Source organism: Lolium perenne, chromosome 6, assembly GCF_019359855.2.
Source record: "Lolium perenne isolate Kyuss_39 chromosome 6, Kyuss_2.0, whole genome shotgun sequence".
Classification (NCBI taxonomy): domain Eukaryota; kingdom Viridiplantae; phylum Streptophyta; class Magnoliopsida; order Poales; family Poaceae; genus Lolium; species Lolium perenne.
This window is the reverse complement of record NC_067249.2, coordinates 271,922,872-271,950,842: the sequence shown is the minus strand read 5'-3', so window position 1 is coordinate 271,950,842 and position 27,971 is coordinate 271,922,872. Positions and strand designations below refer to the sequence as shown.

The window sequence follows — 27,971 nt, the reverse complement described above, 5'->3', positions numbered from 1 at the left end:
TGAAATCGTGTGAAATAGCGATGAATTTATGTGAATCTGAGTTTTATTCCCTTAAGTTCAGTGGATCGGTTAGAGTTAGGAAAAGCTTAGAGGGGTAAATATACCCTAAAAAATACTCCTCTAAAGGATACTTTGCCGGCTAGGGGCCTAAATTATAAGGGGCGGTTAGAGATGCTCCAAGCTATTTAATTTGTCCACTTGTATCTTTCGCCTCAAATGCAAAGTTGCACCTTCACATAGCCCACCAAGTCATCTCACACCTTGAGGTGGCTCAAGAATCCCGCATTAGTTCATGCGCTGCATTCTCAAAAAGGCACTAGACAGAGGTGGCTCTAGGAAACGGCCGATTTGAGCGTTCTCCAGGGCTCAGCCCGGAGGTGTTTTGAGGGACGTGCAGACCACAGGGTGGCATATGGCTATAGACTGCGCATCCAATCCGACCATTTTCCGGTCCCTAGGGCCTGTTTCAAGATGGTGCAACCTACCAATCACGCCCATAGCCATAGTATCGGTGTATGTAGCTCTAAACTTGAGCCATAGCTCTGTGGACACATATCTGCACCATACTATATGTGTATGTAGCACTGAATAATATCAGAAGGATTATCAATAATAGCAAGAGGAAATTCTGCACCATAATGTTACTCAACAAAGTTGGTTTACTCTTCAACACAAGACTATATTATGGACTACAACCGCATGCATACATCTTCATCTACTCGGTTCGTTCGTTCTCATAAGCCAAAGGTGCAGGTCTGATTTGCTACGACCATCGTCCCATGCATACGTATACATACATCTTGGAAGTACAAGCTACAACAAGAAATGTGAGACAACGACGCCATCTAAAACTTGAAGTCCTTCTTTTTCGAGGATTTCCCATCCTTCTCATGCTTCCTCTTCCTCTTGCTCGCATTCTGCAATATCAAGAAAAAATGTGAGATGCAGGTCAATGAAATCTGCATTTGCCTCTAGTCGAACTGCTACATAGCAGGGTACAAAATAAGGTACCTCCGCCACCATGTCGCTGAAGTCTTCCTTCTGGTTCCGCAGCTTTTCCTCCTCTCGTGCTTCTTCGTACCTGTTTCATGGGTTTCAACGAAAGGCGTTAGTGTTTGAACTTGAAGATATTGACAGGCACAGATGGATAAATGCCGGCTAACTAAAAGTAGTCTTACTTGGCTGCCAAAACATCATCCATAACTTCAAGTTCCTCGGGGTGTATGGTGACATCCACTTTATCGGACTTTTGATTCTTAAGAAGGTCAACCTGCAAACCAGAACCCCAAGAAAAAACTCAGTGAACCGTTATAGAGGATATGCATGGAACAGAAGTACTTGCACACATAGAGTAGGTAACTTCAAAGCTCACCCTTTTAACTCCAGCTTTATCCTGTGCCCCAACAACATACCTGTAAAAGCAGCAAGATACAAAATGAGTTCTTCAATATGGTTGAATTGAAAACATGAATGAATCCCACAAAGTTGTGCACATGAGCAGGTTTTATTAGAGATACTTACGTATGGCTTGATCCATAGAGTGCCCCAGGTGCGATCTTTTCCTCTTTCTGCTCAAGAACCTTCAGATGGAAAAGAAAAATATATAGGTTACGAACTACGACAAGCGAAACTAAAGCTCTGTAATGAAATTTGGCCTGGAATTCCATATAATTGAAGGGAAGGCCTCACCTGGTATAGCTGCTTTTCAGTTTGCCTTTCAGGCTCTTTCCTCTGTTGCTTCCGAAGATCAATAGCATCAGGTGTTTCAATGCCAGTGGGAGTGCTATTAACAAAAGAAGAAGCACCATAAGTTAGCACATTAGGAAAGAGAACATAATCAAGCCATTAAATAAGAGTTGTAGGCACCTTGACATGGTTTCGACAGACTGGATGCCTTCCTCCATGTCTTCATCTTCCATTGGTTCATCTTCCTCTTCCTCCTCCTCTTCTTCCTCCTCTTCCTCTTCCTCCTCCAGGTCTCCCCAGTGCTTGCTGCGGTCAACAGGCTCCTCCTGGAATACAAATGCAGCACAACAGTTAGCTAACTAGTAGCTACTGTTCAGAGCAAACAAACCCAAAAAAATATTAAGGGGGGAGATGGTTGGATTATACATACATCATAATTAGGTTCATCCTGTTGTAGGATGCCAAAAACATCTCCATAGAGGGGGCGCCCATGCTGTTAGTCAAAACAAGTAAATATATCAGAAAAGAATAGTTACTAGTTTACTACAGCCGAGCCAACAAAACGTGATTTGATGTAGCATACCTCATCCACAGGAGGCTTTCCCCATTCCCCAGGTCGGTAACCAAAAGTAGCACCAAGAGGAATTGGAGCATTCAGACCAGGAATCTTCAGGGAAGGATAAGAGGGTGGAGGACCATATCTCTGCAAAGTAATTTTATGTCAGTTCACAGTTGACCAGTCATAAAAAGAGCAGTCAACCAGAAGAACAGCTGCATGGAGATTTTCTTTCAAAAGAACTATACCTGCATGTTTATAAGCCATGGAGGTGGCGCACCATCAGGCATGCCAAGAGCTTCTTTAAGTTCTCGGGACAGCATACCTGGCTTCATTTCCCTAAGTTTGACCTGTTGAGTACATATGTGCATAGAATTGTGCTCAGTGAGGCAGATTTAAAAATACGAACATCTCCATTACAGACATCAAGAATAGAAAAAAGCAAAAGTACCTCAAACTCTTTCCCTTCGTAGTACAGGTCACCATGACTAGACAATTTTGGTTTAGTTTGATATTTGAAGAAGGCATCGTGCAACACCTGCACACACAAAATTATGGTGAGGCTTTGCTTTCTGTGAATCATGCCAGAAGTCAACACATGTATGAAATTTGAACATAATGAGACAATGAAATCCTATTATCAGTTAAGACACTTTCACATGAACAATATCACTATTTGTACCCAAAATGTAGGGACGAGAAAACAGGCCACAATAAATGATAGGTGCAGACATTAGGTTACATGACAAAATTCTGAACACCTGGCAACCTGAATATGCATGTCTATAGAAATATAGAAGTACAGAGGAAGCGCAGGAAATGTGCTAAACGCCTTACGAGACATCCGACGAAAATAAGCCACAATCTGCATCTGTCTTGCCCATTATGGAAAAATGTAAATACACATGTAGGCCTGAAAGTGGTCACGGGCTGACCACGGTGCCGCCAGCCCAGCCCGCTCAATTAGCTTAAATTAAGAACCACGGTCAGGGGAAAAACAATGACGGGCATCCACGGTCTGTTCACTACCGCCGCCACGCCGTTCTATAGGGATTCACCATCTCTGTATCGTGGCTTCAGGGCGTTGGTTACGGTGACGGGCGTTGGAATGCATCTCCATTAATGACAAGGGGGTGGGGTAGAGTCCTCCCTCTATGGCGATAGCGACGGCCGCCGAACCCGGAGGAACTCCCTCGCCGCTCCCGCTCCATCCCCAACGCTCGCCCCTTAGTTTCCCTTCTCCGGCTGCCTCTACCTTGCCACTAGGTTCATGGAGAGCGCCTTCAGGGATGTCCTTGTTGTGTGCAAAGTAGCGGGAGATGGTGGCCACGCTGAGCACCGTAGTGTAGGCAAAGGAGGAGTAGACGACCGCGTAGAGATAAACAGGAGTAGTATCAAGACAAGAAATTAGGGCCCCAAAGCATCCACCTGCAGCAGCTTGTCCTTTCCCCAACGTTGCAAACCCGTCCAGATTCAGTAATTGGAGCACTATGTTGCTTAATTGAAGGGGAAATCGGAATTTGTAACAACCAAATAGAGTGGGGATTCGATATAATTGATGACTGCTAGTGAGATTAATCAACAAAAGAGGATGAATTTGGATGGAGCTGTCGGGAGCAGAAGAGGACTGAGGTCTTTCTTTGGCAGGGATGGCGGCAGCGGCCGGATGCAGCTGCGCGACGGACAGAATCCAGCATGTCAACTCGCCCGGGTGCCCGGAGGCGGGAGCGTTGCCGCCGCCATCGGCGACTGCTTGGGTTGTGGACGGAAAGGTGTAGTAGAGGAGATGCAGGCTGCGCAGGAAACGGAGCTGAGAAGAACGAACGTGTTGGTGAGCTGCGTCCTGCCTGCCAATTAACTGCAACTCGTGCAGCTTGCTAGCTGGCTAGCGGGGCTGACGGACGACCACGGAAGGAAGGTGGAATTAAGCTGGCAATATATTATTCCCGCTAAATTAAACCGGCACGAGCGGCAAGGTAGCGGACCGCCGTGGACATGTCCACTTACAGGTATATACACATGACATGTACTTTCTGTATGTCTTACATTGGTCTCAACCGGGATTGACTGACCTGATAATCTATATCCATCTTCCCCATTTTTGGCTGCATACGCTCCCGCTGCTTTTGCTTCAACTTTTTGCTATCCTCTTTCTCGATATATGCCTGAAATGCATTAGAGCCACTTAATATTAGTGGCATGAATTGAAATGCAAATAGCAAACAACTCCGATATTACCGAATAGTCAAGGAGGTGCAATGTCCCTAGCAATGACACGAAGAACCAAGATATTAAGTTACCTGTCTTATTTTTTCTATTCCAGTTGCAGCAATGAAGTCAGGAAGTTGGAACGGTTGCTTCTCTATACCTCTCTTGCCCTGAAAGAAACAACATAATGATGTAAATCGGATCGATGAGATATAGATAATATACTATGGAGAAAAGCATAATTTCAAGTTTTCTTACGATATTAAAAAAATGGCATTCTGCAATGGGTTGGTTCGGCAAATGTGGTACTTGCATGGTTTTTGAGTCGCTGTATAGTCGCTGAATAGTCGCTGTATAGTCGCCGAGTCGTTTTCCAAAAATCACGGCGACTCGCGACTATACAGCGACTTATGGCGACTATACAGCGACTTTGGTCGACTATACACTGAGTCGCAGCCTCGGCGACTTGACTTGACTCGGCGACTCAAAAACCATGGGTACTTGTATGTGCAAGTTACAATGGGAGGGAAAAAGTTCAAGATTCTAGGTAGACCATAATCACTTTCAAAAAATGCATCGCATTAATTAACTAGATGAAACACCTCAGATTTATACTACAGTAATCACTCAAGTACTGAACCACCAAGCCCTTGCTCCCAGGAAGTTGCAGCATCCCTGCAAGAATTATATATCTGTATAAGAGGGAGGGGAAAAACCTTAACGACTTTACGTTCGCTCATCCCTTCTAATAATACCCACCCCATTGTAAAGCCCAGCCACTTTACATCGAGGTAAACTAGCATAAAATACATGTCTGCCCAAAAATCTATGCTTCCAAGCTTCCAATTTTGGATGGTACAAGAACGAAAACTAAGTGAGGTACTACACATGCATATGCCATCCCACGTGAGGGCTGGGCTTTGGGTGAATTTTGGTCTGGGCATGTTACACCTTTCAAAACCAAATTTAGGAAAGCATTTTTTTATTGGATATCAATCAAGGGAGCTGCTCAATGCCTTTTACAATTGTATTTGAATGAAATATGATGGTCTGATTTGCATTTGACTACAACTCCACTACTAAGAGCACTGTTTTATGATTGGTGAGGTTCAGTTCTCGGACATGTCTACTCATTGAATAATTATACAAAACAAAACAGAGCAAAATATTATTCATGGTAGATGCATTACGAACCTGCAAGAATTTCCTCTTTTGAGACCAGTGCCTTGGGACAGGTACAGTGTTCCTGTAAGACTTCAGATAGACAAGTAACTTGGGATCTGATGCAGTCGCATCCCAGACCTAGCAGAAAAGGTATAGTTGAATTAACTGGAGCTAATACATAAATGAATTTACAAAGTTGAAATAGAGTTAGAGAAACAAAATAATCAAATGACGACTTTTCTTCTTAACTTACTTAATACTATGATAATGATTATTTCTTATGTTCACACCACCTAAACAAGCTACACAGGTACATTTGTGTGCATGTCATGTCGTCATAGTCTTTCATAAGAGAAGTACATCTTTATCTTAAAGCTGTGAGAGGTGCAAGTTACAAACACAGTTTTCTAGTAGTTCACATTAGCTCCAAAGTTGCCTTGAAACTTACTGTGTAGTAACAGCAATGTGCAGCCAATGGTAACGACCAGATGTGAATAGTTAATGAACAAACAAGCAATGTTCAGCCAATGGTAACGACCAGATGTGAATAGTTAATGAACAAACAAACAACATCAAATCCCTTTTCCCAAGCAAGTTGGGGTAGGCTAATAGTTAATGAACAAAACTTTACACAAATCCAACGACACACTTTTAAGTTCTATCAACCAATGGTTATGCATATTTTAATCAAATTTATGGATTCACTTCAGATCTAGCCACACACTAGCGATTTGTGAATTCACTTTTAAATCGAAGTTGTGCAGGGCAGCTATTGCGAATGCAACATTACATGGACAAGTGCCCTGGACACTTGATTTACAAAAACAGAAAAGGAGGACAGTAGCTTACTTCGACGACATCAGGCCTGTTGCATATCTGCTTCAGCTCTGCAATCTTCATCCTTTGTTCCAGCTTCAAAACACAAACAAAACACCATAAATATGTTGAGCGACTCGCAAAACATGAGAAGCCCTGGTAACAGGCCATTTCAACAGTGCAACAGGCAGACAGAGACAGGGGACAACATACTTTCTTCTTCTTATTGGAGATGCCTCCTTCCTTCTTCTTCTGCTGGGCGTCCTGCTCGTCGTCGTCCGAGTCGGACCCGGACCCCTTCTTGGCCGCGTCGGCGCCAGCCTCGTCCTTCTTCTCCCCGTCCTGCCAGCAACTTACAAACCAGTGAGTATCGATTCCAAATCGAAATAGAGTAGGGTTTTGCTCCTCAAATAGAGGGGCGGGTGCTTTGGATCTCGTATACCTCGTCGGCGGCGGGGGTGTCCTTGAAGGTAAACTTGTCGAAGATGCTCTTGAAGTCGGCGAGGAGGCCGTCGGCGAGGTCCGGCTCCTCCGCCACGTACTCGACCTCGATCTCCACCTGCGACCACGGCAGAGCCCAACGTCAGAACCCCACAACGTCAGACGAGCACGACCGCCGCCAATCAACCCAGCTCAGACCCTAGAGGTGTCAGGAGGTGCTGCACGTACCGGGGGTTTGGAATCGGGTTTCTCCTCCTCGGCCGCGTCGGCGTCCGCATCAGCGGCGGCGGCGGCAGCGGAGGCGTCGGATGGGGCCTTGTTCTTCTTCTGCTTCCGGCGGCGCCGGCGTCGGTCGCTCTCCCGCGATTTCTTCCCGGCGGCGGCGGCGGCGGCGGCCCCGTTGGGGAGGTCGGAGCTAGGTTCGGCGGCCATGGTGGTCGGCGCTGGGGGGGGGGACAGGGCCGGACTGGGTATGCTTCGGGTAAGTTAACGAGAGTCTACCGCCTTCGTTAGGCCTAATTGGGCCTGAAAAGCCCATTTCATCTTTAACGTGGAAAGAATGACTTGCTCGAGGCCCGATCGCCAATATAAATGCTTTTGGTTTGGAGCACGCTGAGCGGGGACGTGCTGTACACCGACCTGGTCGGTCGGTGCAAGGCACCGCACACCCCCGCAACTCGGGCCGGTTCAGTGGGCCGCGGCCCATCCCAACAGGTAAGTTTTTTTCCTTTTTCTTTCCTTTTTGCTGTTTTATCTTTTCTGTTTATATTTCCGTTTTTAAAATCTAACAACTTTTTTGGAAACACAAAGCTATTTTTTGAGATAGAATATTCCGTAAAATTTGAACATTTTCAAAACTGAACAAATTTTAGAATTTGAACAGTTTTAAATTTGAACAATTTTAAAATTTGAACATTTTTTAAAGTTGAACATTTTTTAAAATTGAACATTTTTAACTGAACAATTTCAAGGTTTGAACAATTTTAAAAATTGAACAGTTTCAAAGTTTGAACTTTTTTCAAAAGTTAATTTTGAACGGTTTTCAAATTTGAACGTTTTTTAGGTTTGAACGATTTTCAAATTTGAATATTTTTTAATTTAAACATTTTCTCAATTTGAACAATTTTTAAAAATTCAAATTTTCGAATCTGAAAAAATATAACAAAAACCGAAAACAGAAAAAAGAAAAGAAAACAGAAAAAAGAAACCAGAAAAGAAAAAAAGAAAAAGCAAAAACGAATTGCACAAGCTAATCAGACCCAAATGGGCCGGCCCATACCCGACCAGGGGGTGTGCGGTGGCCGGTAGCCACCGACCTGGTCGGTGTATAGGTTTTCCCCGCTGAGCGTCCCCCGAGGCTGAGCACGTGGAAAGAATGACATGCTTTTGGTTTCGTGCGGGTTGCCGCACACCCCCAGCGACCAGGTCGGATAGTTTGGGCCGCGGCCCATTTACTCAGGTATGATTTTTTTCTTTTTTTTCTTCTGTTTTTTCTGTTACTAATTACTAATACTTTTCTTTTTCAAAATCTAACATTTTTTATGAAACTATTTTTTGAGATTTTTTAAAATATGAAGAAAAAAATTGAACAGTTTTAAAATTTGAACAGTTTTATATTTTGAACATTTTTCTAAAATTATATTTTTTTCAAAATTTGAACATTTTTCACGTTTGAACGATTTTTAAATTTGAACAGTTTTAAAATTTGAACATTTTTCACGTTTGAACGGTTTTTAAATTTGAACGATTTTCAAATTTGAATGATATTCAAATTTGAACGATTTTTAAATTTAAATATTTTCTTAATTTGAACAATTTTAAAAAAAATCAAATCTAAAAAAATATATAAACAAAACCGAAAATAGAAAACAGAAAAGAAAAACAGAAAAAAAAGGAAACATAAAAGAGAAAAGAAAAACGAAAAAGGAAAACAGAAAAGAGAGAAAAAAAACGAAAACGGAAAGTACCAACCTGGGCCAGGCCCAGCCACGCGTGGGGGGGTGCGGCGACCAGGTCGGTGTATAGGATTTGCCTCTCTAATCCCCGGGTGGACAGCCGTTACATTAGCTCGATTGGACCGTCCAGATCATGACACATGTCACAGTATACCTCAGTCCCACTTTTGCTACCATAATGTACCAAAGTAGCAAAAAACGGTTCGTTTGTAGCAAAATCAACACAATTGTAGCAAAACACGGTTCACCCAAAATACACACAGATCTCGTCGGAGACTCGCCGGAGACCTCGCCGGTGTAGCAAAAATGTTGTACTATTGTAGCAAAAAAAATTCGGGTATTGTAGCAAAGTTCGAGACATCACCGGAGATGTCGTCGGTGACGTCGCCGGAAACCTCGTCGGAGATATCGCCGGAAACCTCGCCGGAGAATTGGTAGCAAAAAAAATATATGCTATGGTAGCAAGAAACCACAAATATTGTAGCAAATTTATTTTTCTATTGTAGCAAACCATATAAAAAAAGGTCTATTATTGTAGCAAAACTGACATCTCTGGTGAGCACGCCGGAAAATCTCGCCGCAAACTTGATAGCAAAAAATGTATACTACAGTAGCAAGAAAAGAACGAATATTGTAGCAAAGTTTTCTAGCTATTGTAGCAAAACACCATCACGACAGGGGCAAAACACCATCACTATCACATCAGGTGCGGCGGAGATGCAAGTCGAGGCGCGGGACACCGCCGGTCGCCGGGATGCAGATGGAGGCGCAGGACAACGCCGTCTTTCGGGATGCAGTGGAGGAGTAGTGGCGCGCTATGGAGGAGGTTCGGCAGCGCTACGTGGGGCCGCGGCCAACACCGGCGGCGCGCAGCTTGGAGCACCTCCATGGCGGCGGCCCGGAGGACGTCGATGAGGCCGCGATGCCGGTGGCTTGGAGGACGGCCATGAGGTCGCTGTCGAGCGGCGCTCTGCTGGTAGGCGGAGAGCCGTGGGCGGCGGAGGGACTCGGGGCGGCGGCGGCGCTGCTGGTCGGGACGGTGCTGCTAGTTAGGGCGGCGGGGATGCTGGTCGGCGCTCGGGACTGCGGGGTCGCTCGATCTGATTGTTTCCATGGCTGCTATGGGGAACGAAAGACGGAGAGGATGAGGGAGTGGACGAGGTCGTGGTGGACCCCACAATGGGCACGTGTCGACAGCAGGAGGAGGAGGATTAGAACGATAATCCCCCGGGGGTTTCCAAGCGTTTTCCTTTTGGTTTCCCTCAAAAACAAAATATAAATGCTTTTGTGTGTATGACAGGTGGGGCCACTTTTGCGTGTATGACAGGTAGTTCAACAATGTCATTAGCCGAGAACAGTTATAAAAATAGAAATAAAAATAAAAAAGATGTTGTAAAAAATCTGTAAAAACATAGTATCAAGTGAAGTATACAGCAGAAACGCAGAATGCACATGAGCGATCACATCGCTAGTCGATAGCAAATACATGTGGACGCATGGGTGCTTTACACAGGGAAAATGCCAGTGTAAAAATTTCTCTTGCATATACTGTCAACAAAACATGTAGACACAGCTTGCTTTTACAACTTCGCATTGACTTGCTTGTATGCACAAAGGCCTAACTATCTCTCTACCCTAATCTCTATATCTTCTAGTCTTATTCTGTATCCCGCAGGGAGGGAAAAATGAATCATTTCCATATAACGAATGTCAAAATGGGCTACGGGGTTTAGTAGTGTTGGGACTAAGTATCTGGATATTACAAACAGCCGCTGGTTTCCGGTTCAGCCAACGTGGAAGCCGGCGGATTGGTAGTTGTTTGACAGCTTAGGTAGCTTTAGCACTGCAAGCACTCCGGCTGCCAGCGAGAAGACCGAAGCCAGGGCAAATGCGGGGACGTTCCCTCCCCCGAAGAGGGCGTCCCATGGACCTGCTCCAAGTGAGACTACTATCTGCAAAGTAGAATGTACGTGGCTGTAAAGGTCAGGATATGTTCAGTACCAGCGCATGTACAAGAAAATCAGTCCAGATAAAAAGGTTAACCTGAGGAGCGACGATAGCGAGATTTAGAACTCCAGTGGCCAAACCTACACATGGGTACAAACATTATCAGTCCACCATGATCACCACAGCATACTGTAAGAACAAACAACGGTGACACAGACCTTGTCCACCTCCTGTTCCGGCAGTCAGCTCAGCAGTCACAGAAAACGGAACGCTGTAAGTGATCTGTAAGCATGCAAGAGAAGAATGAGACATCTTCTGACGCAATAAGGCAGAAAGCGTTCAGGGTCTGGTGCTTACAGAGAGTGGCAATCCGAGAAGAGAGAAAAGAACCAGCGCTGAATTTCTGACTGTTTTATCTGCCCCGATGATGTGATGAAGTTTACTTGAGTACAGGTTAAATGAGATCCAACTTAGTATTGTCGTAGCCATCATGCAGACAAACACTATGAAGTTGCTGATTGCCCAAACCAATCTAGCGCCCATCATACGGCACAATGGATCAACAAGGAAAGAGCCAATCCCAAGGACAACCTACATGGATGAACCAAATGTTACAGGCTTAAAGCTACCGACTAAATACCCTTGCAGTCACATTCCATTGCTATGGTTTAAGACCACCATAGAGTAACTAGTTGCCAGAGACCAACGAAACTGCACTGTCTATTGAAGCATACATACCAGGAATGCAAATGCATCTAGCTATTGTCATGCGAAACTTATGATAAACAAAATGATCACAGGTTCTTACTGAATTCAATAGCAAACCAAATGCACCTTCTCGGACACCATCGTCATAAGCTTTCCTTTCACTCAAGTTTCCATTTGGGTCCCCGTGATAAACCTCACGCCCCATCCAGTCGGTGTCGAAAAGAAAAAAGGGAAACCATGACAACTGCAAAACAAATAAAAGGAGACATACACCATCAGTTCCCGTCAAAAGAGACTATCAGCAAGCAGCTGGTACGCATCTACCTATGTCACTGATTTTTATCACATACCCATGTGAGAGCCATAACCAGAAGCACGGAATACATTCCAGGAGGTAGATGCCTCATGCTAGTCAAAATGTTAACCAAAACCGCTCCTGGTCCATCATTGAAAGCCTCAACGGTGTCTTTGTTCGAGTTGGAGCCCACATCTATAAAATCCTCAGGACTGGAGCTAGCTGGAACATTGTTTGCATCCGCATGACCGTTAACTCTTCCGTTGGTTTGTTCACTCGATGCACCATCATTATCTCTAGAGCCATTCAGTAAAGGGGCAGAGTCAGATAACCGGTGTACATCCTTTGGTTCCAGCGGGATTTCTTCAGCAAAGTAAAGGGTAACAGACATACAAAACACAAGGAATACCTGCACAATAGATAATTGATCAGCTTACTCGGCGTCTGCAGATTGCAGCCAGCAGTTCATTTCTACGGTGATATGAAACCTAGCTTCGGAGTCCTAGGTAAGTTGCAGAATCTCTGAGAACTTACAACTGCAATTAAGAAAGCTGCTTTCAAATTACCACAAGCTTCGCAACAGGCTCTTGTCATTAGGAAAGGAAACCACCTGCATAGATAAACAAAGTAGCAAGATCCTTTTTAGCAGGCCAATCAACTGCAGGTGACGAGGGGAGAAGCTAGAAATGAACTTCATGTAGCAGGAATTCCTAAACTTTAATGCACACACAGAAGCAGGAAAATGCATCATGGAGGGAAAAGACATGAGTTGCCATTACTGAAGAATATTGTTTGGACAAGTCCCATTAGGGAAGTGCGTTACCATCAGCCAGCTATCTTTGCCAGAAAGATAAAGGTGGGAAAACAAATTGTGAGATTTATACCCTATGCTACTGCAAGACCATAGCTCAAATAAATGACATCATCAAGGCAGGAACAGCAAATATACTATTTACAGATACAGCTTGACTAGCATTAGTAGGAATCTTTCAAGATAGTGGCAAGGTTTCAGATATTACGAACTGCACAACTAACCATTTATGTCAACTAGCATAAGTTTGATTCCTTCTGGATGATGGCATGAGCTAACTATTGGAAATAAGCTTCAGGGTAATATAAGCACAAAATAACAGACAATAGAAACATACTTGTGCCAGTTCCCGCTTGCACCGGCTGAAAAGCCAATAACATTTCCGACAGCCATCCATGAGCAGAATATTGCATTCGCCGAATTAGATTGACCAGGGCCTGCACAATAAGGTATCATTCCATGACTGAAACTTCACGGGTGGATTTAACATTAGTAGAGATTCTAACTGAATGTATTAACCACCTGAAAGATCGGCCAAAAGGGCACGAGCAGGTCCCTAGATGTGCCAAGAATGAACAAACGTTAGGGGAACAGTGATTCAACTTTCCAACAACATTAACAATATGGTGCAAATACATAACATCGTATGTAAAATTTTGAATAGGCTTACTTGCACTGTATTGTTTGCAAGGTCCAACATCCAGAATCCCAGAATGAAAATAATAGCAGCTCGATATCTTAGACCTTTGTATGTACTGTACAACAAATATGTTAGCATCTTAGTGACGATACACTTGATGTAATATCGTTGGCAAAACAGCAAACCAGTAAAATGAAGGGATTACCTGCAGTGCTCAGTGGTATCCCCTAACATGTAACCGAGGTCTGCAGAAAACCCGATCAAAGTTACCTACGTGTAAAGCCTAGCTATTAGAGCAGGGGAAAGAAGAGGGGAAATACGAAAACATATGAAACATGATAACACTCACAGCGGCACATATCAACATGCATCCAGCCAAAATGAAGGGCCGTCTCCTTCCGTACTTGGAGCGGCATTTGTCACTCCACACCCCAACACAAGGTTGAACCTGGTGTCAGAGGGTAAGCAGTTAGATACGTGAGACTTTGCATCCGCTGACTCTGAACATGAGCAATAGTAGCCGTGTCCTCGCGAGAACTTACTATGAAACCGGTGATTGGGCCGCAGAGCCAAATGAAGGATGCCATGGCATGGTCTATTCCTAGAGTCTGCATGAAAGCAGGGATAAACAACAGGTGAGCACGCAGGAAAGATGTAACGCTCCATGAACGAATGTGCGATGTTCTTATTATGCAGTAAATCATCTTCGACATATGTATGCACGTATGGAGCGATCAGGCATAGTGCAGCATTTAGCAAGGTTATCTGATATACTTGAGGTATTAGTAAAACAGGATAGATGCTATTTAGCCAGGACATCGTAGGCAGCCTACAAAATTCTATTTGCTTCTTACTCTAGCTAAATTCGTAGCAGAAGAGTGGTTCCCTTGTATTGTACCCAATCTGCATCAACCTCTATGTCACTAATGGATCACACATACATGGAGTGTTTCCTAGCAGAGCAGAAGCTTGCCCTGATCAGTAGCTACTAGTGAGTTTGCTTAGTATTAGTTAGCAGCAACTGAACCTCGTCCAACTGCCTCCTTATCGGGTATATGGAATCACAACTGCATCTAGTAATACCGGTATTATCCTCACGCGGTGGCGTCACCGGGAACGGAATCGGGGAGCCAGACACGGCACGGCTGCTTGCTCATCCGTCTCTAAATGCGCAGGCATACTGAACAACAGTCGGACTAGCCAGAGGGGTCTGACTCGCACGCACTCAGCGGTTGGTCCGCCGCATTCCGGCGAGATCTCGCGAGCGCGAGAGGCGGGTGTAGTTGGTGGGAAGGGTACCTGGATGTAGGGGGTGAGGAGGGAGAGCTGGAGCGCCCAGCCGAACTGGACGCCGGCCGCGACCATGCAGGCGAGCACGACCCGGTACTTGGGCGTGTCGCCCGTCCTGCTGCCCGCCCCGCCGCCGTCCTCGCCCTCCCGGCGCGGCTGGTGGTCCTTTGGAGCGCGTGGGCTGGAGGAGTTGGTGGTGTTGAGGCTGACTAGCTCCATCTCGGCGTCGCGGAGGTGGCGGTACGGCACCCGGATGGCCGTGGCCCCTCCGCCCCCGCCGCCGGAGTCCATGGGCGCCGTCAGATCCGGGTGCGGTGTAGGCTAGGGTTCGGCGGTCCGCGGAGCGGCAGGTGGCGGCGAGATCTGGCTGCTCGGATGCAGGTGTGGGAAGTGGAAAGGGGAGGGAAAGAGGAGTAAGAAATTGGCGAGGAAGGAGCGCGTCGCGTCGGTGTGCTTTCAGGCGAGGCGAGGTGAGGTGTGAGGAGGAAGGAAGTGCCTTCTCTCACGCGCCGACGCCTGTCTCGCCCGCCAACGACTCAATTTGTTTTCTTTTCTTCTTCCCCTTCTTCTTCTTCTTCTTCTCTAAGGAAGTTCTCTTCCATGTGAGCGCGCGATTGGCGCCCTAGTCCACGCCGGCGACAATGTTGAATTTTCCTCACACCAACAAGTATCTATCTATCTGCTGGCGACTTCGCTAATTTCCAGCCTCAAACAAATTCTACTACTACTCTACTACAGCACTACTAGCGTTTTATCACTGTCGGCGTCAGCCAGCGTCAGGTCAGCACCTGCATTGACACTCAACTTCAGTTCCACCGTCGCTCCCCCCGTTCCATCTGCCATTCATTCACCGTCTCCACCCGTGTCCTCGCAACGTCCCTAGGACCACCCTTTTATCCGATTGGATGAAAATATCTTTGTTTTCGTTCGGATTTGGGTTTCCATCCATCCGGAGGAAACGAAAGCGTAGGAAATGTCGAGAAAACTTCCCGCGCGGCTAGTGGCCCCGACTTGCCGGCGAGAAAGGCCGGCCGTCGTCCTCAGCGCATCGTCTTCCACGCGCTGTTACAGCCTGCCGCCGAACGCGTATCTTCCACGCGGCGAGTTGATGCCGTCGCCTCGGTTTCACGCGCGCCGCCCTCTATTTGTCGCGGAACTACCGCGTCTGGCCGCATTCACCGCCTCGTCTCCCCACCTCTCTCCCTAATCTCATCGAGCGAGCGAACAACGGTGAACTTCGGCCACAGCGCGGCGAACAACGGCTTCGCCCGTCATTCTCTCCACCAATGGGAGGGGAGGCTGCTCCACGCGGTGGGCTACCCCGCGCCGTCGGACTACCAAATTCCATGTAGGAAGAGATGGTGATGTAGAGAATTTCCACCCCCGCTCCGTGGATTTGGAGCGTATCGACCGGGCGCACATCATCCTCCTCCCCAAGCCGGCGGCCGTGGTCACCGCCGCCTCCTTCCGCCCTGTTTCGCTTCAAAATTGCTCCGTCAAGACCCTGTGCAAAGCTCTGACCTTCCGGCCGCAGCAGCAGATCAACGCTCTCATCGACGTCGACCAGACGGGTTTCCTCTCCGGGCGGAGCATCTCAGAGAATTTCGTCTAAACAAAGGATTAAACGAATGGTGTGGAGAATGATGTTTGCTTGCAAAGAGCAACCGAGAACAATGATTGCAGTAGGTTGTATTTTACATGTAAAAGAATGGACCGGGGTCCACAGTTCACTAGTGGTGTCTCTCCAATAAGATAAATAACATGTTGGGTGAACAAATTACAGTTGGGCAATTGACAAATAGAGAGGGCATAACAATGCACATACATATCATGATGACTACTATGAGATTTACTTAGGGCATTACGACAAAGAACATAGACCGCTATCCAGCATGCATCTATGCCTAAAAATTCCACCTTCGGGTTAGCATCCGCACCCCTTCCAGTATTAAGTTGCAAACAACAGACAATTGCATTAAGTACTTTGCGTAATGTAAACAATACAAATATCCTTAGACAAAGCATTGATGTTTTATCCCTAGTGGCAACAGCACATCCACAACCTTATAACTTTCTGTCACTGTCCCAGATTCAATGGAGGCATGGATCCACTATCTAGCATAAATACCCCCGCTTGGAGTTACAAGTATCAACTTGGCCAGGGCCTCTACTAGCAACGGAGAGCATGCAAGATCATAAACAACACATATATGATAGATCGATAATCAACTTGACATAGTATTCCATATTCATCAGATCCCAACAAACACAACATGTAGCATTACAAATAGATGATCTTGATCATGATAGGCAGCTCACAAGATCTAAACATGATAGCACAAGAGGAGAAGCCAACCATCTAGCTACTGCTATGGACCCATAGTCGAAGGATGAACTACTCACGCATCAGTCCGGAGGCGGGCATGGTGATGTAGAGCCCTCCGGTGATGATTCTCCTCTCCGGCAGGGTGCCGGAGGTGATCTTCAGAACACCCCGAGATGGGGCTGACGACGGCGGCGTCTCAGTAACTTTTCTCGTATCGTGGCTCTCGGTACTAGGGTTTTCGCGACTGAAGGATTATATAGGCGAAGGGGCAGAGTCGGGGGACGCCCGAGGGGCCCACCCCATATGGCGGCGCGACCAGGGGTGGGGCCGCGCCCCCCTATGGTGTGGCCGCCTCGTGGCCCCTCTTCGTCTCCTCTTCGGTGTTATGGAAGACTCCATGGAAAATAAGACCGTGGGTTTTTGTTTCGTCCAATTCCGAGAATATTTCCTGTGTAGGATTTCTGAAACCAAAAATATCAGAAAACAGGAACTGGCGCTTCGGCATCTTGTTAATAGGTTAGTGCCGGAAAATGCATAAAAATGATATAAAGTGTATATAAAACATGTGAGTATTGTCATAAAACTAGCATGGAACATAAGAAATTATAGATACGTTTGAGACGTATCAATGATGAGCATACAAGGTTTGGTCATTTCATTGATGTGCTTTTAGGGTACAAGTGTACTCTCAAAGAGGACAAGGGAGAGAGAGTGAGAAAAGTGAAAAGTGAGGGATAAAGTGAATTGTACCTCCATTCTACTTTATGTGAACTACTCATGTCTCATGCAATTGTCCTACTTGTTTTTAATTTTGGTCAAATTTCTGCATGGATATCTTCTATATGATGTTAGTTAACAATGTGTAGCATTGGTTTGAAAATTGGAGAGGTTTGATGAAATTTCTAAAAAGTGGAGGAATCTAGAATCTATTTCAACATAGCATCTTGGTTGACTATTTTGAGCAATGGTCAATGATATGGTCAAAGTGGTCAACACCAAATTTGTTCATCTTGATGAGGTCTTGGATGAGGTGCAAAGAGTTGGCAGGGTTTGGTTTAAGAGTCTCTTAATAAAAGGGCTCAAAGTGGGGTACATGTTAAAAATGGCACAAGTGACCATCATCACATGCAACTTACAAATTTCATTTCTTTGATTTTTGATTTGATTTTTCTTGACCCAAATGATGTTGTTGAGTGTTGAAATGGTATATAGGAGTGATCCAACCATTCACACCAAATCTTAGGGTCAAAACTCAATTTCATATTTTTGGCCATTTCCTCTCATATGCCTCTATGAATATTTTTATTTTCTTTTTATTTCTTTTTGTTTCACCTTAGATTTGATTTGTTAAGTACTAGATAGTGTTTATTAATGTTTTAAACTCATCTAAACAAGGTAGAAGGGCTTAGGGTAAAGTTTTACAAAAATAGCCATAGCCTCATATGTGAAGCTATTTGCATTTTCTCTTTTTCTTATATGTCTCACTTTGATCCAAATGATCATGGCTTAGGGTTTAGTGGGGTTTAACCATGGTTCACAACCATTTGGAAAAGTGGCTAGGGCAAAGGTCAAGATTTGCAAACTAGGGTTTTAGGCTTACATATGCTTTCTCTTTTCATTTATATTTATTTTGCTTTATTTCTTTTGGACTTCAAAGAGCAAGGTTTAGGGTTTTAGGTCATGTTTCAAACAATAATTAAACAATCATGGCAAAGATCATCACACCTATGCATTAGCACTATGCATATTGATTTATTAAAATAAAGTTTTTGTTGGTTCCAAATTTTGGAAAAAGGAAATTCATTTTCTTCTTTGGTTTTAAAATTTGGGATGTTACATCAATGTTCCGTATAGAGAATACACACTACATGTATATAGATTTGTCTGGCAACTCCATAACCTCCATATTACAGTAAAAACAATTCACCACAACAGTATTACATCAGTGATTCGGTATGGTTTCTAATACTACAGACAGGGCAGGAATAAAACACAAAAATGGACCCCAGATGCAGTAATGCGCACCCCAACACTACATACACCAGTACATCACCACTTTTTCCTCTATAAATAAGAGCTAGGGGTACGAGAAATAAGAATGCCAAGCCAGCTCCAGGAAGAAGACCCCTGCTCACTGCCTATGTTATATCCTCGACAATCAGTGTCAACAAGATGGGGTGGATGGATCCATAAACCGTTTTGATATGCAGGCACGGAGGCGCCATCCTGGAAAGTGCCCAAGCCACATGCATGGTCAAATCATGTCATCGGCAACCAGAAAGTAGGTGCGGCATCAGCTCAAACACACTCAAGTTTTCAGCAAACAAAATTCAGACGCTCAAGATCCCAATGGCATAAACAAAGATTTAATAAAAGCTTGTTGGCCCTTCCTGAACATCGTTCTATATGCATCCACATCTCAGGGATGCCATTCTAATGCTCCTACTTACAAATCAGAAACTCGAAATTATATAGGAATTAAGAGATCATGCCACAGAGTACATGGTATGTGCATGCTTATGAGTAGTAGCAGATAGGGGGAAATGCAAGCTGGGCTGGGTGGAAAACCACTTCAGAGTCAGATCACATCGTAGCTTTTTTCATGCCAATGATGAACAAACAGAAACGTCTTTAAAAGGCACCAAGATCTATTTATACTTATTTATACTTGTAAGGGAAACAACAATATTGTCACCACCAGCTTTACATTTTACACTGGGTAGTAGAAAGTACCTTTGGAGTGAATCCACAAGGCTTAAGCTTTGTACTCGTTAACATGTAGCCACTTGGTTGACGACCACTTATTCCCTTTAATAACAGGACAGCCCCCTGCACGAATAATGCAATATATAAAGAAATTTGCAGAATCAATTTTCAGAATTTTTGGAATACACAAATAAAAAGCATAAGATTAACAGGATTTCCGGAGAAAACTGAACCCAAAATGTAACTACCCTGGAAAAACAGTAACTAAAGAGAGCAGAGAACAGGCCATTGGACTAACCGTGCAAACTTAATGGGTCTAGAGTGGCATCTGGTCTCATGCTCCAGAAAAGCAGCGCATCTCCCATCTTCGGTTTCACAGCAAGACCTCTTTTGGCACACTCTGAAAGTTCATTGTGCCATGCTAGCGAACTGCTGTTCACATTTGCATCAGGGAAAATAGTCTCACCCCCTTCTTCAACATCAGATCTGGTTCAAGTGAGGATATGTTCTAGGACTCAGATAACATCACATGTGACCGAAGTGTTGGGTGATAGGGATACTATTATTTACACTTACAGATACATGAGAATAGTGGCCATCCTTTGACCACCATTCTTGGTGTTGAACTCATCAAGGAAGTAGTCAAAATGAGGTTCGTACTTCTGCCCAACTTCATAGTGCAGGACTTGGAGTCCCTCTCCATTTTCTGCAAGCCAGCATGAATTAACATTACGAAACAGCTAATGAACCTTAAAAGGATAAAAGCCATGTAGGTTAGGAAGAATAAAATGGCATACTGCTCGCACGCTGAACAAAAGCTATGAGCACCTACTTAGTGAATGTTTCTATGATGTTATCCATAACAAAGAACAGGGGGGTTAAAGAGACTTATAAGCATCAGACTGCGTATGCATTTAGCGGGCCACACTTGTCTGTATATCTTGATTTTCTTTTATCAAAAAAAGAAACATCACTGCAAAGCTGTTTAAATAACTAAACCTGCAGGTATGAAGGTGTAATCAGCTATCCTCTTTTCAATGGCCCGAATAACCTTGTCTCGTCCTCTTTGAAGAAACATGCCTGAACTTGTGCGAACCCTGCTGTCCTTGCTTTTGCCCGTGGTGCTATCAACCACCGTTGATTTCACCATGCGGGGCTTGGCCAATCCAATCAAGTACTCGCACTCTTCCTTGGACTAACGAAATGAACAAACTATCAGCAATTTGACCCATAGTTAAATCACCACCAAATTATAAGCTGAACTAACAAGCAATGACTATCTCAAGAGAAAAAAATGTTAGTAAACACACATAACTAATAACACAGCATATGAAACAACTGAAAAGAAGAGAAACTTGATGCAACAAAGTAAGGAGCTTTTCCGTGATAAACCTAGAATTAAGCAATCGACGAGGTCTCCACCTACAAGTTGTATTTATCAGAACCGCCAAATCACATTGGCGGAAGGGCTTCGATTAGTTCGGTAATATTGAGAGGTGGGTGAACAATAATGTGTAGTTACACGCGATACTATTTCACGCCGTCCACATTCCCCATTCTTTCAGACTAGATCAGGCACTAATAATCCACCGTAACCAGAGCTCCTATCAATGCAAACTAAAGCCAATTAGGGAAGGGAAGGTACAACCTTTCCATTCCCTCCAACGAGGCAGAGCCAAGGGCCCCAAGGAAGAAAAAGGAAACAGAAATGCAGCTGGACGGCAATCACCCCCGAGCCCATTGAATGAGTCATAAGTTAAGCCACCACCTTGTTTCCAGCTGAAAGATCCGGCGTGGCATTTCACCCAAATGCAATCTTTACCCTCGTCGTTGTAGCACATACACCTAATTCGGCCGGCCGCCCGAAAGTAGATACCATACGGGGACAGATGGATCCCAGGAGAATGTACTACTAGTGTTTACACATAACAGCACGCATGCATTGACTAGGAAGGAATGAACCATGGCAGCAGAGTGGCGGTTGTGATTTGAGAATGGAAGGCAGAGAGGGCGGGCGGCAGCGTGTTGGTACCAGGAAGTTGTGGTAGACGAAAGCCCTGGGCTCCCAGGAGACCACCTCCGTCCACTGCGCGCCCCGCTCGCCGAGCCCCTCGCTGCGCCCAGACAAGAACGGAGACCGCCGGATCAGCTCAGATCAAACCGAATCTGGGCAAGGTACCAAAGTGAAACTTTTTCTCGGCTCACTCGCTCACCTGAGGTCGCGGCGTCCGCGGGCGCGGCGGGACGAGGAGCCGTCGGCGGCCTCGCCAGCGCCGGCGCCGGAGCCGGTGGTCTCTGTGTCGCCGGTGGTGGCGAGGTTGGTGGGCGCGGAGACGGGGAGCGAGAAGACGCCGAAGGCGATGAGCGCGAGGAGGAAGGCGGAGGCGACGAGCAGCGCGGCGAGCGCGAGCGCGTACGGCGATGCGCGGCCGTTCCGGGAGCCGGCGAAGACGCGCGGCGGGCGGATCCCGCGCATCAGCGGCCGGGTCGGCGCCATCGGGCGGGAATGAATGGGGCTGGTGGAGGCAGGCAGGTCTCCCGCGCTGGAGGTTAGGCGGGGAGGGTTAGTGCTAGGCTCGCCGTGAGGTGAGAGCGGTGGCTGGCTGGGGAAGGAAGGAAGGAAGACGGTGGGCGGTGGTGCACGCTGGCTGGCGCTTTGCAGTGAGGTGGATGTGGCCGCGGCGCCGCGGGTTTCCTTTGCCCGCCCGCACCCAACAAACAAACCACGGGCGCCATCCGTACCCGCACGTGGCGGGCAACCATACGACCAAACGGGTGCCAAACTGGTACTGTCGCTGTCACTGTCACACCAGACCAAACTTCTTTGTTTTTTAACAAAAAAACTTCCTTTTTTTTAGAGATTAGGACGGGAGTGCCGTATCTCTGATTTTCCTATAGATTGATGAGTGCAGCCGTGCAGGAATACAAGTTTTTTTTTTCTTCAGGGGAACAGGTACACTTTATTGATCCATAATCAAAATATTATTACAAAGTGCCTCTCGAGTACAATCCGGAGGATCACAACGCCACATAGAATTAACAGATAACAAACACCCTTTAGCTAATTGGTGTGTAGCAACACGAAACACATGACGAAAAACACAAGAAACAAAACGCTTGGAGCTGATCTTGGTATCCTCGATGACCGCAGCAGATTCTATCACTGATACGGATTTTACCAAAGATCTTGCCAAAATTTCACCAACTGTCATGTCTTGTTTCAAAAGAAAATTTAATGTTCCATTTTTTGGCAATGGTGAAAGTACACCCCATAAGAAAGAAAGAAAAAGAGTTGTTTGCTTTAGTACAGGCAGAGCATTTTCCCCCCTCTCCCTCTCTCGGCTAGCTACAGTACCTGACCCCTTCTTCCTTCTTGTCGGGCCGCTCCTCCTCCCTCTCCGCCGGGCTAGCCGGCTAGAGTTGGAGAGGAGATGGCGCCGGAGTGTATAGCAGTAGTAGTAGGTTTAGGTCTTGGTCCCTAGTGGCGTATGGCGCGCATGCCGGGAGTGAGGTGGCGGATCCCATCGGCTGGATCTGGCGCCGCGTTGTCTTCCTCCTCGACCTCATGGAGCTCCGGCGGTCGGAGACAGGGGTGTGGCGGCGGAGGGAGATGCATATCTCCATAAATAAAGCCGCCTCTCGTGGATCTGGTAGCTACCGATGCATCGGTGACCTCCTTCTCTCTGCTCATCATGGCGGTGAGGGAAAAGAGGTTTGGTCACCTGAGCGTCGTCGGCTACCGCGTCTGCAGCAGGGAAGCTTGGCTTCTTCTCGGAGGCTTCACACGGCGCCACTATCGTCGTATCTTCTGGCTGGAAGGCAGCCCCTCCATCGGAGGTTTACCACGACGCCACTATCGCCATTCTCCATGGCCAGAAGGCGGCCCCTCCATCCTCGTGTGGCGGCGATTGCCCGTCCTCAAGGCTCCAGCAACCTCCGTCAAGCGCTCATGCCGATTCGGAGGATCTACTGCTTCGTCGGAGTTAACTCCCACCTCTACGCCCCAAGTGGTCTCGTCCCCGGCGGCGTAGAGGTTGACTCCGGCGAGCTCTATCGCGGTGAAGAAGGAGTTGGACCTGATCGCGTTTTTACGTTTTATTTTAGGGTCCTCAGTGTTATTTTCAAGGGCCAGGTTGTAATTTCCTTGTTTTCCCTTGGGCCTGTTTGTAAAATGTACTCCACCGCATATGAAATGAAGCCCTAGGTCCTTCGGGACCTTCTCCTGTTCAAAAAAAAAGTACACCCCATGCGTGATGTTGGTAATTGGTGACAATCTTTATGGACTAATATTTACATTAAGTTATATTTGTAGGATATGTCCATAGTCGTGCTTCAACTCCAAATAGGTGTCGCCATAGCTAGGTACCAGATGGTTCGTCGATAAGAACCTTACGTCTTGTCGATATTTATTAAACGAGTGTGTGAGGTGGTCAATGTTTTACAAGGGGGATGCTAACTAAATCGAGGGTTAACCGACACATCACTAGCCTTATTGTTACCAACACCAGCTGCTAAGGTTGTACGCGACATGACACTCCAACATTGTAGCTAGATAGCGGCCCGGTACTATGGCGGTGTCACGCCTACAGTCCGGAACAAGACTCATCGTGGGAGGTAACTGTAGGGATTCGTAGCATAGAAAACAAAAAAATTCCTACCGCGAGAACGCAATCCAAGGCAAGATGCAATCTAGAAGATGGGAGCAACAAGGGGATGAACGAGACTAACCCTTGAAGATTTCCAAAGCCTACAAGAGGAGGCTCTCGTTGCTGCGGTAGACGATCACTTGCCGCTTTCAAAAACGCGTAGAAGATCTTGACGGTGCCACAATCGGGCAGCACCTCCGTACTCGGTCACACGTTCGGTGTTGATGACGACATCCTTCTCCCCGTTCCAGCGGGCAGCGAAAGTAGTAGATCCTCCTTGGAATCCCGACAGCACGACGGCGTGGTGGCGGTGTTGATGGAGATCTCCGGCGGAGCTTCGCTGACATAGGCATCCCAAATGGGCCTGCCGAAGATAGTACCCGGGGTTTACTGAAGGCCCATTACCCGAAGAATAAGAAGATTCAGAAGCCCAAGATATTATTAAGGAAAGCTAGAGTTGTAATAGGAAGTGTTATTTGTAATCTTGCGGGATGAGTTAGAAACCTTCCCGGACTCCGTAACTTGTACAACACGAATCCCTCGGCTCCGCCTCCTATATAAGGGGGAGTCGAGGGACGAAGAAATCATCGAATCATTGTTTCTCAAACCCTAGTTTCATAATCGTCGAGTACTTTTCGGCTGAAACCTTCGAGATCTACTTGCCCTCTACTTCCAACTAAACCCTAGTCTACAACCCGTAGGCATTGACAAGTTAATACCTTGTCAATTGGCGCCGTCTGTGGGAACTAGAGGCGTCAAGGATCCGATCTCGATGGCACGTTCAAAATCGTCGACTTCATCAACCGTAAGCAACGCAATGGATCGAGGTAAACAGATCGCTACTGGTCCTGTCGATTTTGTTCCTCACCCGCCCTCCCGTTTGGATGCATATGCGTATCTGGAGGAGCCTATGAAGATGACGTTCGGAAGGTTTCACTTTCGCGTCGAGAAAGAAGGATCGTATCGTGTCGAAATTCCGATTTCGTCGGGATCGTCGGCGGTCGATTCCGATTTTTCAAGCTATACATCGTCAACCGAATCAGGAGAAGAAGAAACTTCGTCGTCACGCTTCATCAGCACCAGGGCAAGAGAAAAACTCGCCAAGATCTTCAGCGACATGTCGTTTGAGTCATCTGCGGACTCATATATAAGCGATGGCTCAAGCAGTGTCGACAGCTACAACTTCATCGACAAATCCATTACAGTGGGCAAGGTCTTCGCCAATCTTAATGATGGTGTCACCAAACCCAACATAGATCTGAATACAAAGTATCATCAGATTTATGTCATCGGAGAACCAAGCCATGACCAGGAGGAAACATCTGAGGCTTTCGACGATTTGGGAAATCCATACGTTGATCCCTCTGATTTGTGACGAGGTCTAGGCAATAAATATATCGGGCCACAGCCGCGAGACAGAGTCCGACTCCCGCAAGCAGCATGGGATAGAGCCGCAAGGGCTATGGATGGCTCAGAGCCAATGGCTACCACAGCCACACCAGAAGAATTACAAGCATATCAATATAGGCTCGCACGAGCTGCAAGAGAATTGGAAAAACAGACAGCTGAGCTAAACAGAAGAAAGGAGGCAGCCTCTGCATCAAGCAGGCGAAGGGCAGAGCTGAGTCGACAATCTAGAACTTCAGGTGATAGCCACAGGGAGGCTCGAAATAGAGCAAGATCGAGGTTACAACACGTACCTGAAGGAGAAAGAGAGCACTTGGTCCAAAACCTCGACATGTCTTTTATGTCAATAGACACGAGAGGGAACATCATCCCTAAGACACCAGAGGCTGGGTATATGGCGGCACAAGCTTTTATCCTCGCATCCAAACCACCTCCAGGAGATCCAAGGGAAACATTGTACAACATGGCGATAGCAGGAGTTGGAGCCATGGGGATGGCATTTGTATCAACACCTCCCGAAGGAACAGCAAGGCAAAATAGTCCACGACCTGCGGCAGCAGCAGCAGCAGCTCCTGAAGGACCAAGTGGAGCAAGGGATACGGCAGCACAAGCAAGGGTCGACAGAGCGCGACAAAGCAGGAGGGAACATCGGCAGTCCCCAGAATTAAACGACGAGGATATGTGTGGCTTGGTGTGCTTCACAAGGAGAGTGCAAAAAACTCGAGTCCCTTCAGGATTCAAGTTACCTGATAACTTCAAGAAATTCGACGGCCTTCAAGATCCAGAGGATTGGCTAGTTGATTATCTCGAGACGGTGAAACTTACAGGAGGAACCAGAGCAACAGCTATGCAAAGCATCCAGGTGCATTTGAGTGGAGCCGCACGATCTTGGATAAAGAAACTTCCTCCAGGATCCATCGACAGCTGGGAAAGCTTCGAGGACGTGTTCGTCAAGAACTTCCGGTCCACGTGCAAGAAACCTGCGTCGTTAGAGGAGTTGAGAGCGTGCCGACAAAAGCCAGACGAGCCAATGAGAAAATATATCCAAAGGTGGAACATCATCAAAAACTCGGCAGAAAATATATCTGACGAGAGAGCGATAGATGCGTTTGTCGCAGGGATCAGGCGTGGAGATTTTGTCGAGGATTTGGGGAGAACCAATCCAAAGACAGTATCTGCTTTAATGGAAATAGCAAACAGGTGGGCAGATGGAGAAGATGCTGTTCACAACAAACGGCATAGGTCGCCAGAGGAAGATCGCGGTTGAAACTATCAACCAAGGCGACGATTTCCTCGGCAGTACCCAAGTTACGACGCTCCAGGTCAAATTTCGGCAGGCTTCCGAGCAAACACCGGAGGAAACAACAGAGATGATTACCAGAGAAGCAATGAGCAACAAGGCGACAATAGAGATGACTCTCGAAACAATAGGCAAAATAGTGGGCCAAGGTTCCAGAGGCCTTTCGTGTCTCCTGAAGAGATGATGAACGGGCCGTGTCAGATGCACTTCTTCCTCGACAAAGAACGGAAAAGACGGTCAGACATCTGCAGAAAGATTGTCGCAATTTCCGTGCAATGTTAAGGTGGGCGAGCATGCTAATGCTCGGGCAGACAGAGAAATCCTCGAGAACCCAGGAGTGAGATTCACTTGCCACCCTCCCGCGATTACACGACAATCGACATCGGCTCGTAATAGCGGCAGCACCTCCACCGCCGCCCTACGTTGATCCTAACTCTAACGGAGCGGTCTCGATGATTCAGAAAGGAAGGCCATCCAATAGAGCTTAGAAAGTAATTTCGCGGCAAGTGTTCATGGCAGAAAAAATGCCTCCACCAACAGTTGAGTACTTAATTGGTCAGGGCAAGATATTGGCTTCACCATAGCAGATCATCCACAGCAAGTTCCTCGACCAGGGCAGTCAGCATTTATCCTACCAGCAGTCATCGCAGAGTTCGACGTCTCTCGCGTGTTCATAGATGGCGGCAGCAGCTTAAACCTTATGTATGCAGATACACTAAGGAAGATGAATATATCCCTAGCAAACCTGAAACCAACGGACACGAGGTTCCATGGTATCACACCGGAGAAGCCAAGTTATCCGCTGGGGAAGATCAATCTCGACGTCCAGTTTGGGACTCGAGAAAATTACAGAATCGAGAAGTTGGAGTTTGAAGTCGTAGATTTTCCGTCACAGTACCACGCTCTGCTGGGACGACCAAAGCATATGCTAGATTTATGGCGGTACCACATTACACGTACTGCTGTGGAGGATGCCTGGACCTAAGGGACCAATCACGTCAAAGGAAGCTTTGCTTTAGCCGATAAATGTGACAAGGATTTTCATCGGATATCGAAACTTTCGGGATGC

At 46.3% G+C, this 27,971-nt stretch overlaps 3 protein-coding genes across 4 annotated transcripts; all 3 read right to left on the bottom strand.

Annotated features, from left to right (window-relative positions):
- Window positions 1–594: 594 nt before the first annotated feature.
- Window positions 595–7,333, bottom strand: LOC127326830 (uncharacterized). The gene is made up of 18 exons (XM_051353618.2): window positions 7,100–7,333; window positions 6,873–6,989; window positions 6,644–6,772; window positions 6,464–6,526; window positions 5,645–5,752; window positions 4,543–4,620; window positions 4,315–4,407; window positions 2,694–2,780; window positions 2,491–2,592; window positions 2,270–2,389; window positions 2,117–2,179; window positions 1,867–2,012; window positions 1,690–1,783; window positions 1,522–1,580; window positions 1,373–1,412; window positions 1,179–1,270; window positions 1,012–1,081; window positions 595–917 (listed from the first exon to the last, which is right to left on the bottom strand). Exons 1-18 carry the CDS (start codon window positions 7,301–7,303, stop codon window positions 846–848), a joined length of 1,737 nt encoding a protein of 578 aa, XP_051209578.2. The 5' UTR covers window positions 7,304–7,333; the 3' UTR covers window positions 595–845.
- A 3,012-nt stretch (window positions 7,334–10,345) lies between these two features.
- On the bottom strand, window positions 10,346–15,162 carry LOC127326807 (sucrose transport protein SUT4). Of its 2 annotated transcripts, none has more exons than XM_051353599.2 (14): window positions 14,527–15,162; window positions 13,770–13,835; window positions 13,577–13,675; window positions 13,433–13,497; window positions 13,258–13,342; window positions 13,110–13,143; window positions 12,925–13,024; window positions 12,311–12,386; window positions 11,832–12,185; window positions 11,582–11,725; window positions 11,131–11,364; window positions 10,992–11,055; window positions 10,870–10,913; window positions 10,346–10,778 (listed from the first exon to the last, which is right to left on the bottom strand). In XM_051353599.2, exons 1-14 carry the CDS (start codon window positions 14,806–14,808, stop codon window positions 10,611–10,613), a joined length of 1,815 nt encoding a protein of 604 aa, XP_051209559.1. In that variant the 5' UTR covers window positions 14,809–15,162; the 3' UTR covers window positions 10,346–10,610. The 2 variants fall into 2 exon arrangements, with proteins under 2 accessions (XP_051209559.1, XP_051209561.1); XM_051353601.2 differs by having other exon boundaries at window positions 13,433–13,472; window positions 14,527–14,586.
- A 3,530-nt stretch (window positions 15,163–18,692) lies between these two features.
- On the bottom strand, window positions 18,693–22,233 carry LOC127326856 (probable prolyl 4-hydroxylase 3). The gene is made up of 7 exons (XM_051353635.2): window positions 21,763–22,233; window positions 21,582–21,663; window positions 20,549–20,744; window positions 20,126–20,255; window positions 19,848–20,035; window positions 19,577–19,672; window positions 18,693–19,069 (listed from the first exon to the last, which is right to left on the bottom strand). Exons 1-6 carry the CDS (start codon window positions 22,044–22,046, stop codon window positions 19,599–19,601), a joined length of 954 nt encoding a protein of 317 aa, XP_051209595.1. The 5' UTR covers window positions 22,047–22,233; the 3' UTR covers window positions 18,693–19,069; window positions 19,577–19,598.
- Window positions 22,234–27,971: the final 5,738 nt, after the last annotated feature.

Coding starts and splice junctions, on each gene's coding strand:
- LOC127326856 (XM_051353635.2), bottom strand. CDS start 22,046: ATGGCGCCGACCCGGCCGCTGATGCGCGGGATCCGCCCGCCGCGCGTC. Junction 21,664..21,762: donor CGCGGACGCCGCGACCTCAG/GTGAGCGAGTGA, acceptor GTCTGGGCGCAG/CGAGGGGCTCGGCGAGCGGG. Junction 20,036..20,125: donor GCCACTATTCTCATGTATCT/GTAAGTGTAAAT, acceptor CACTTGAACCAG/ATCTGATGTTGAAGAAGGGG.
- LOC127326807 (XM_051353599.2), bottom strand. CDS start 14,808: ATGGACTCCGGCGGCGGGGGCGGAGGGGCCACGGCCATCCGGGTGCCG. Junction 13,676..13,769: donor GCCCAATCACCGGTTTCATA/GTAAGTTCTCGC, acceptor CTCTGACACCAG/GTTCAACCTTGTGTTGGGGT. Junction 13,343..13,432: donor GATACCACTGAGCACTGCAG/GTAATCCCTTCA, acceptor TTTGTTGTACAG/TACATACAAAGGTCTAAGAT.
- LOC127326830 (XM_051353618.2), bottom strand. CDS start 7,303: ATGGCCGCCGAACCTAGCTCCGACCTCCCCAACGGGGCCGCCGCCGCC. Junction 6,773..6,872: donor ACACCCCCGCCGCCGACGAG/GTATACGAGATC, acceptor AGTTGCTGGCAG/GACGGGGAGAAGAAGGACGA. Junction 2,013..2,116: donor AGGATGAACCTAATTATGAT/GTATGTATAATC, acceptor TTTGTATTCCAG/GAGGAGCCTGTTGACCGCAG.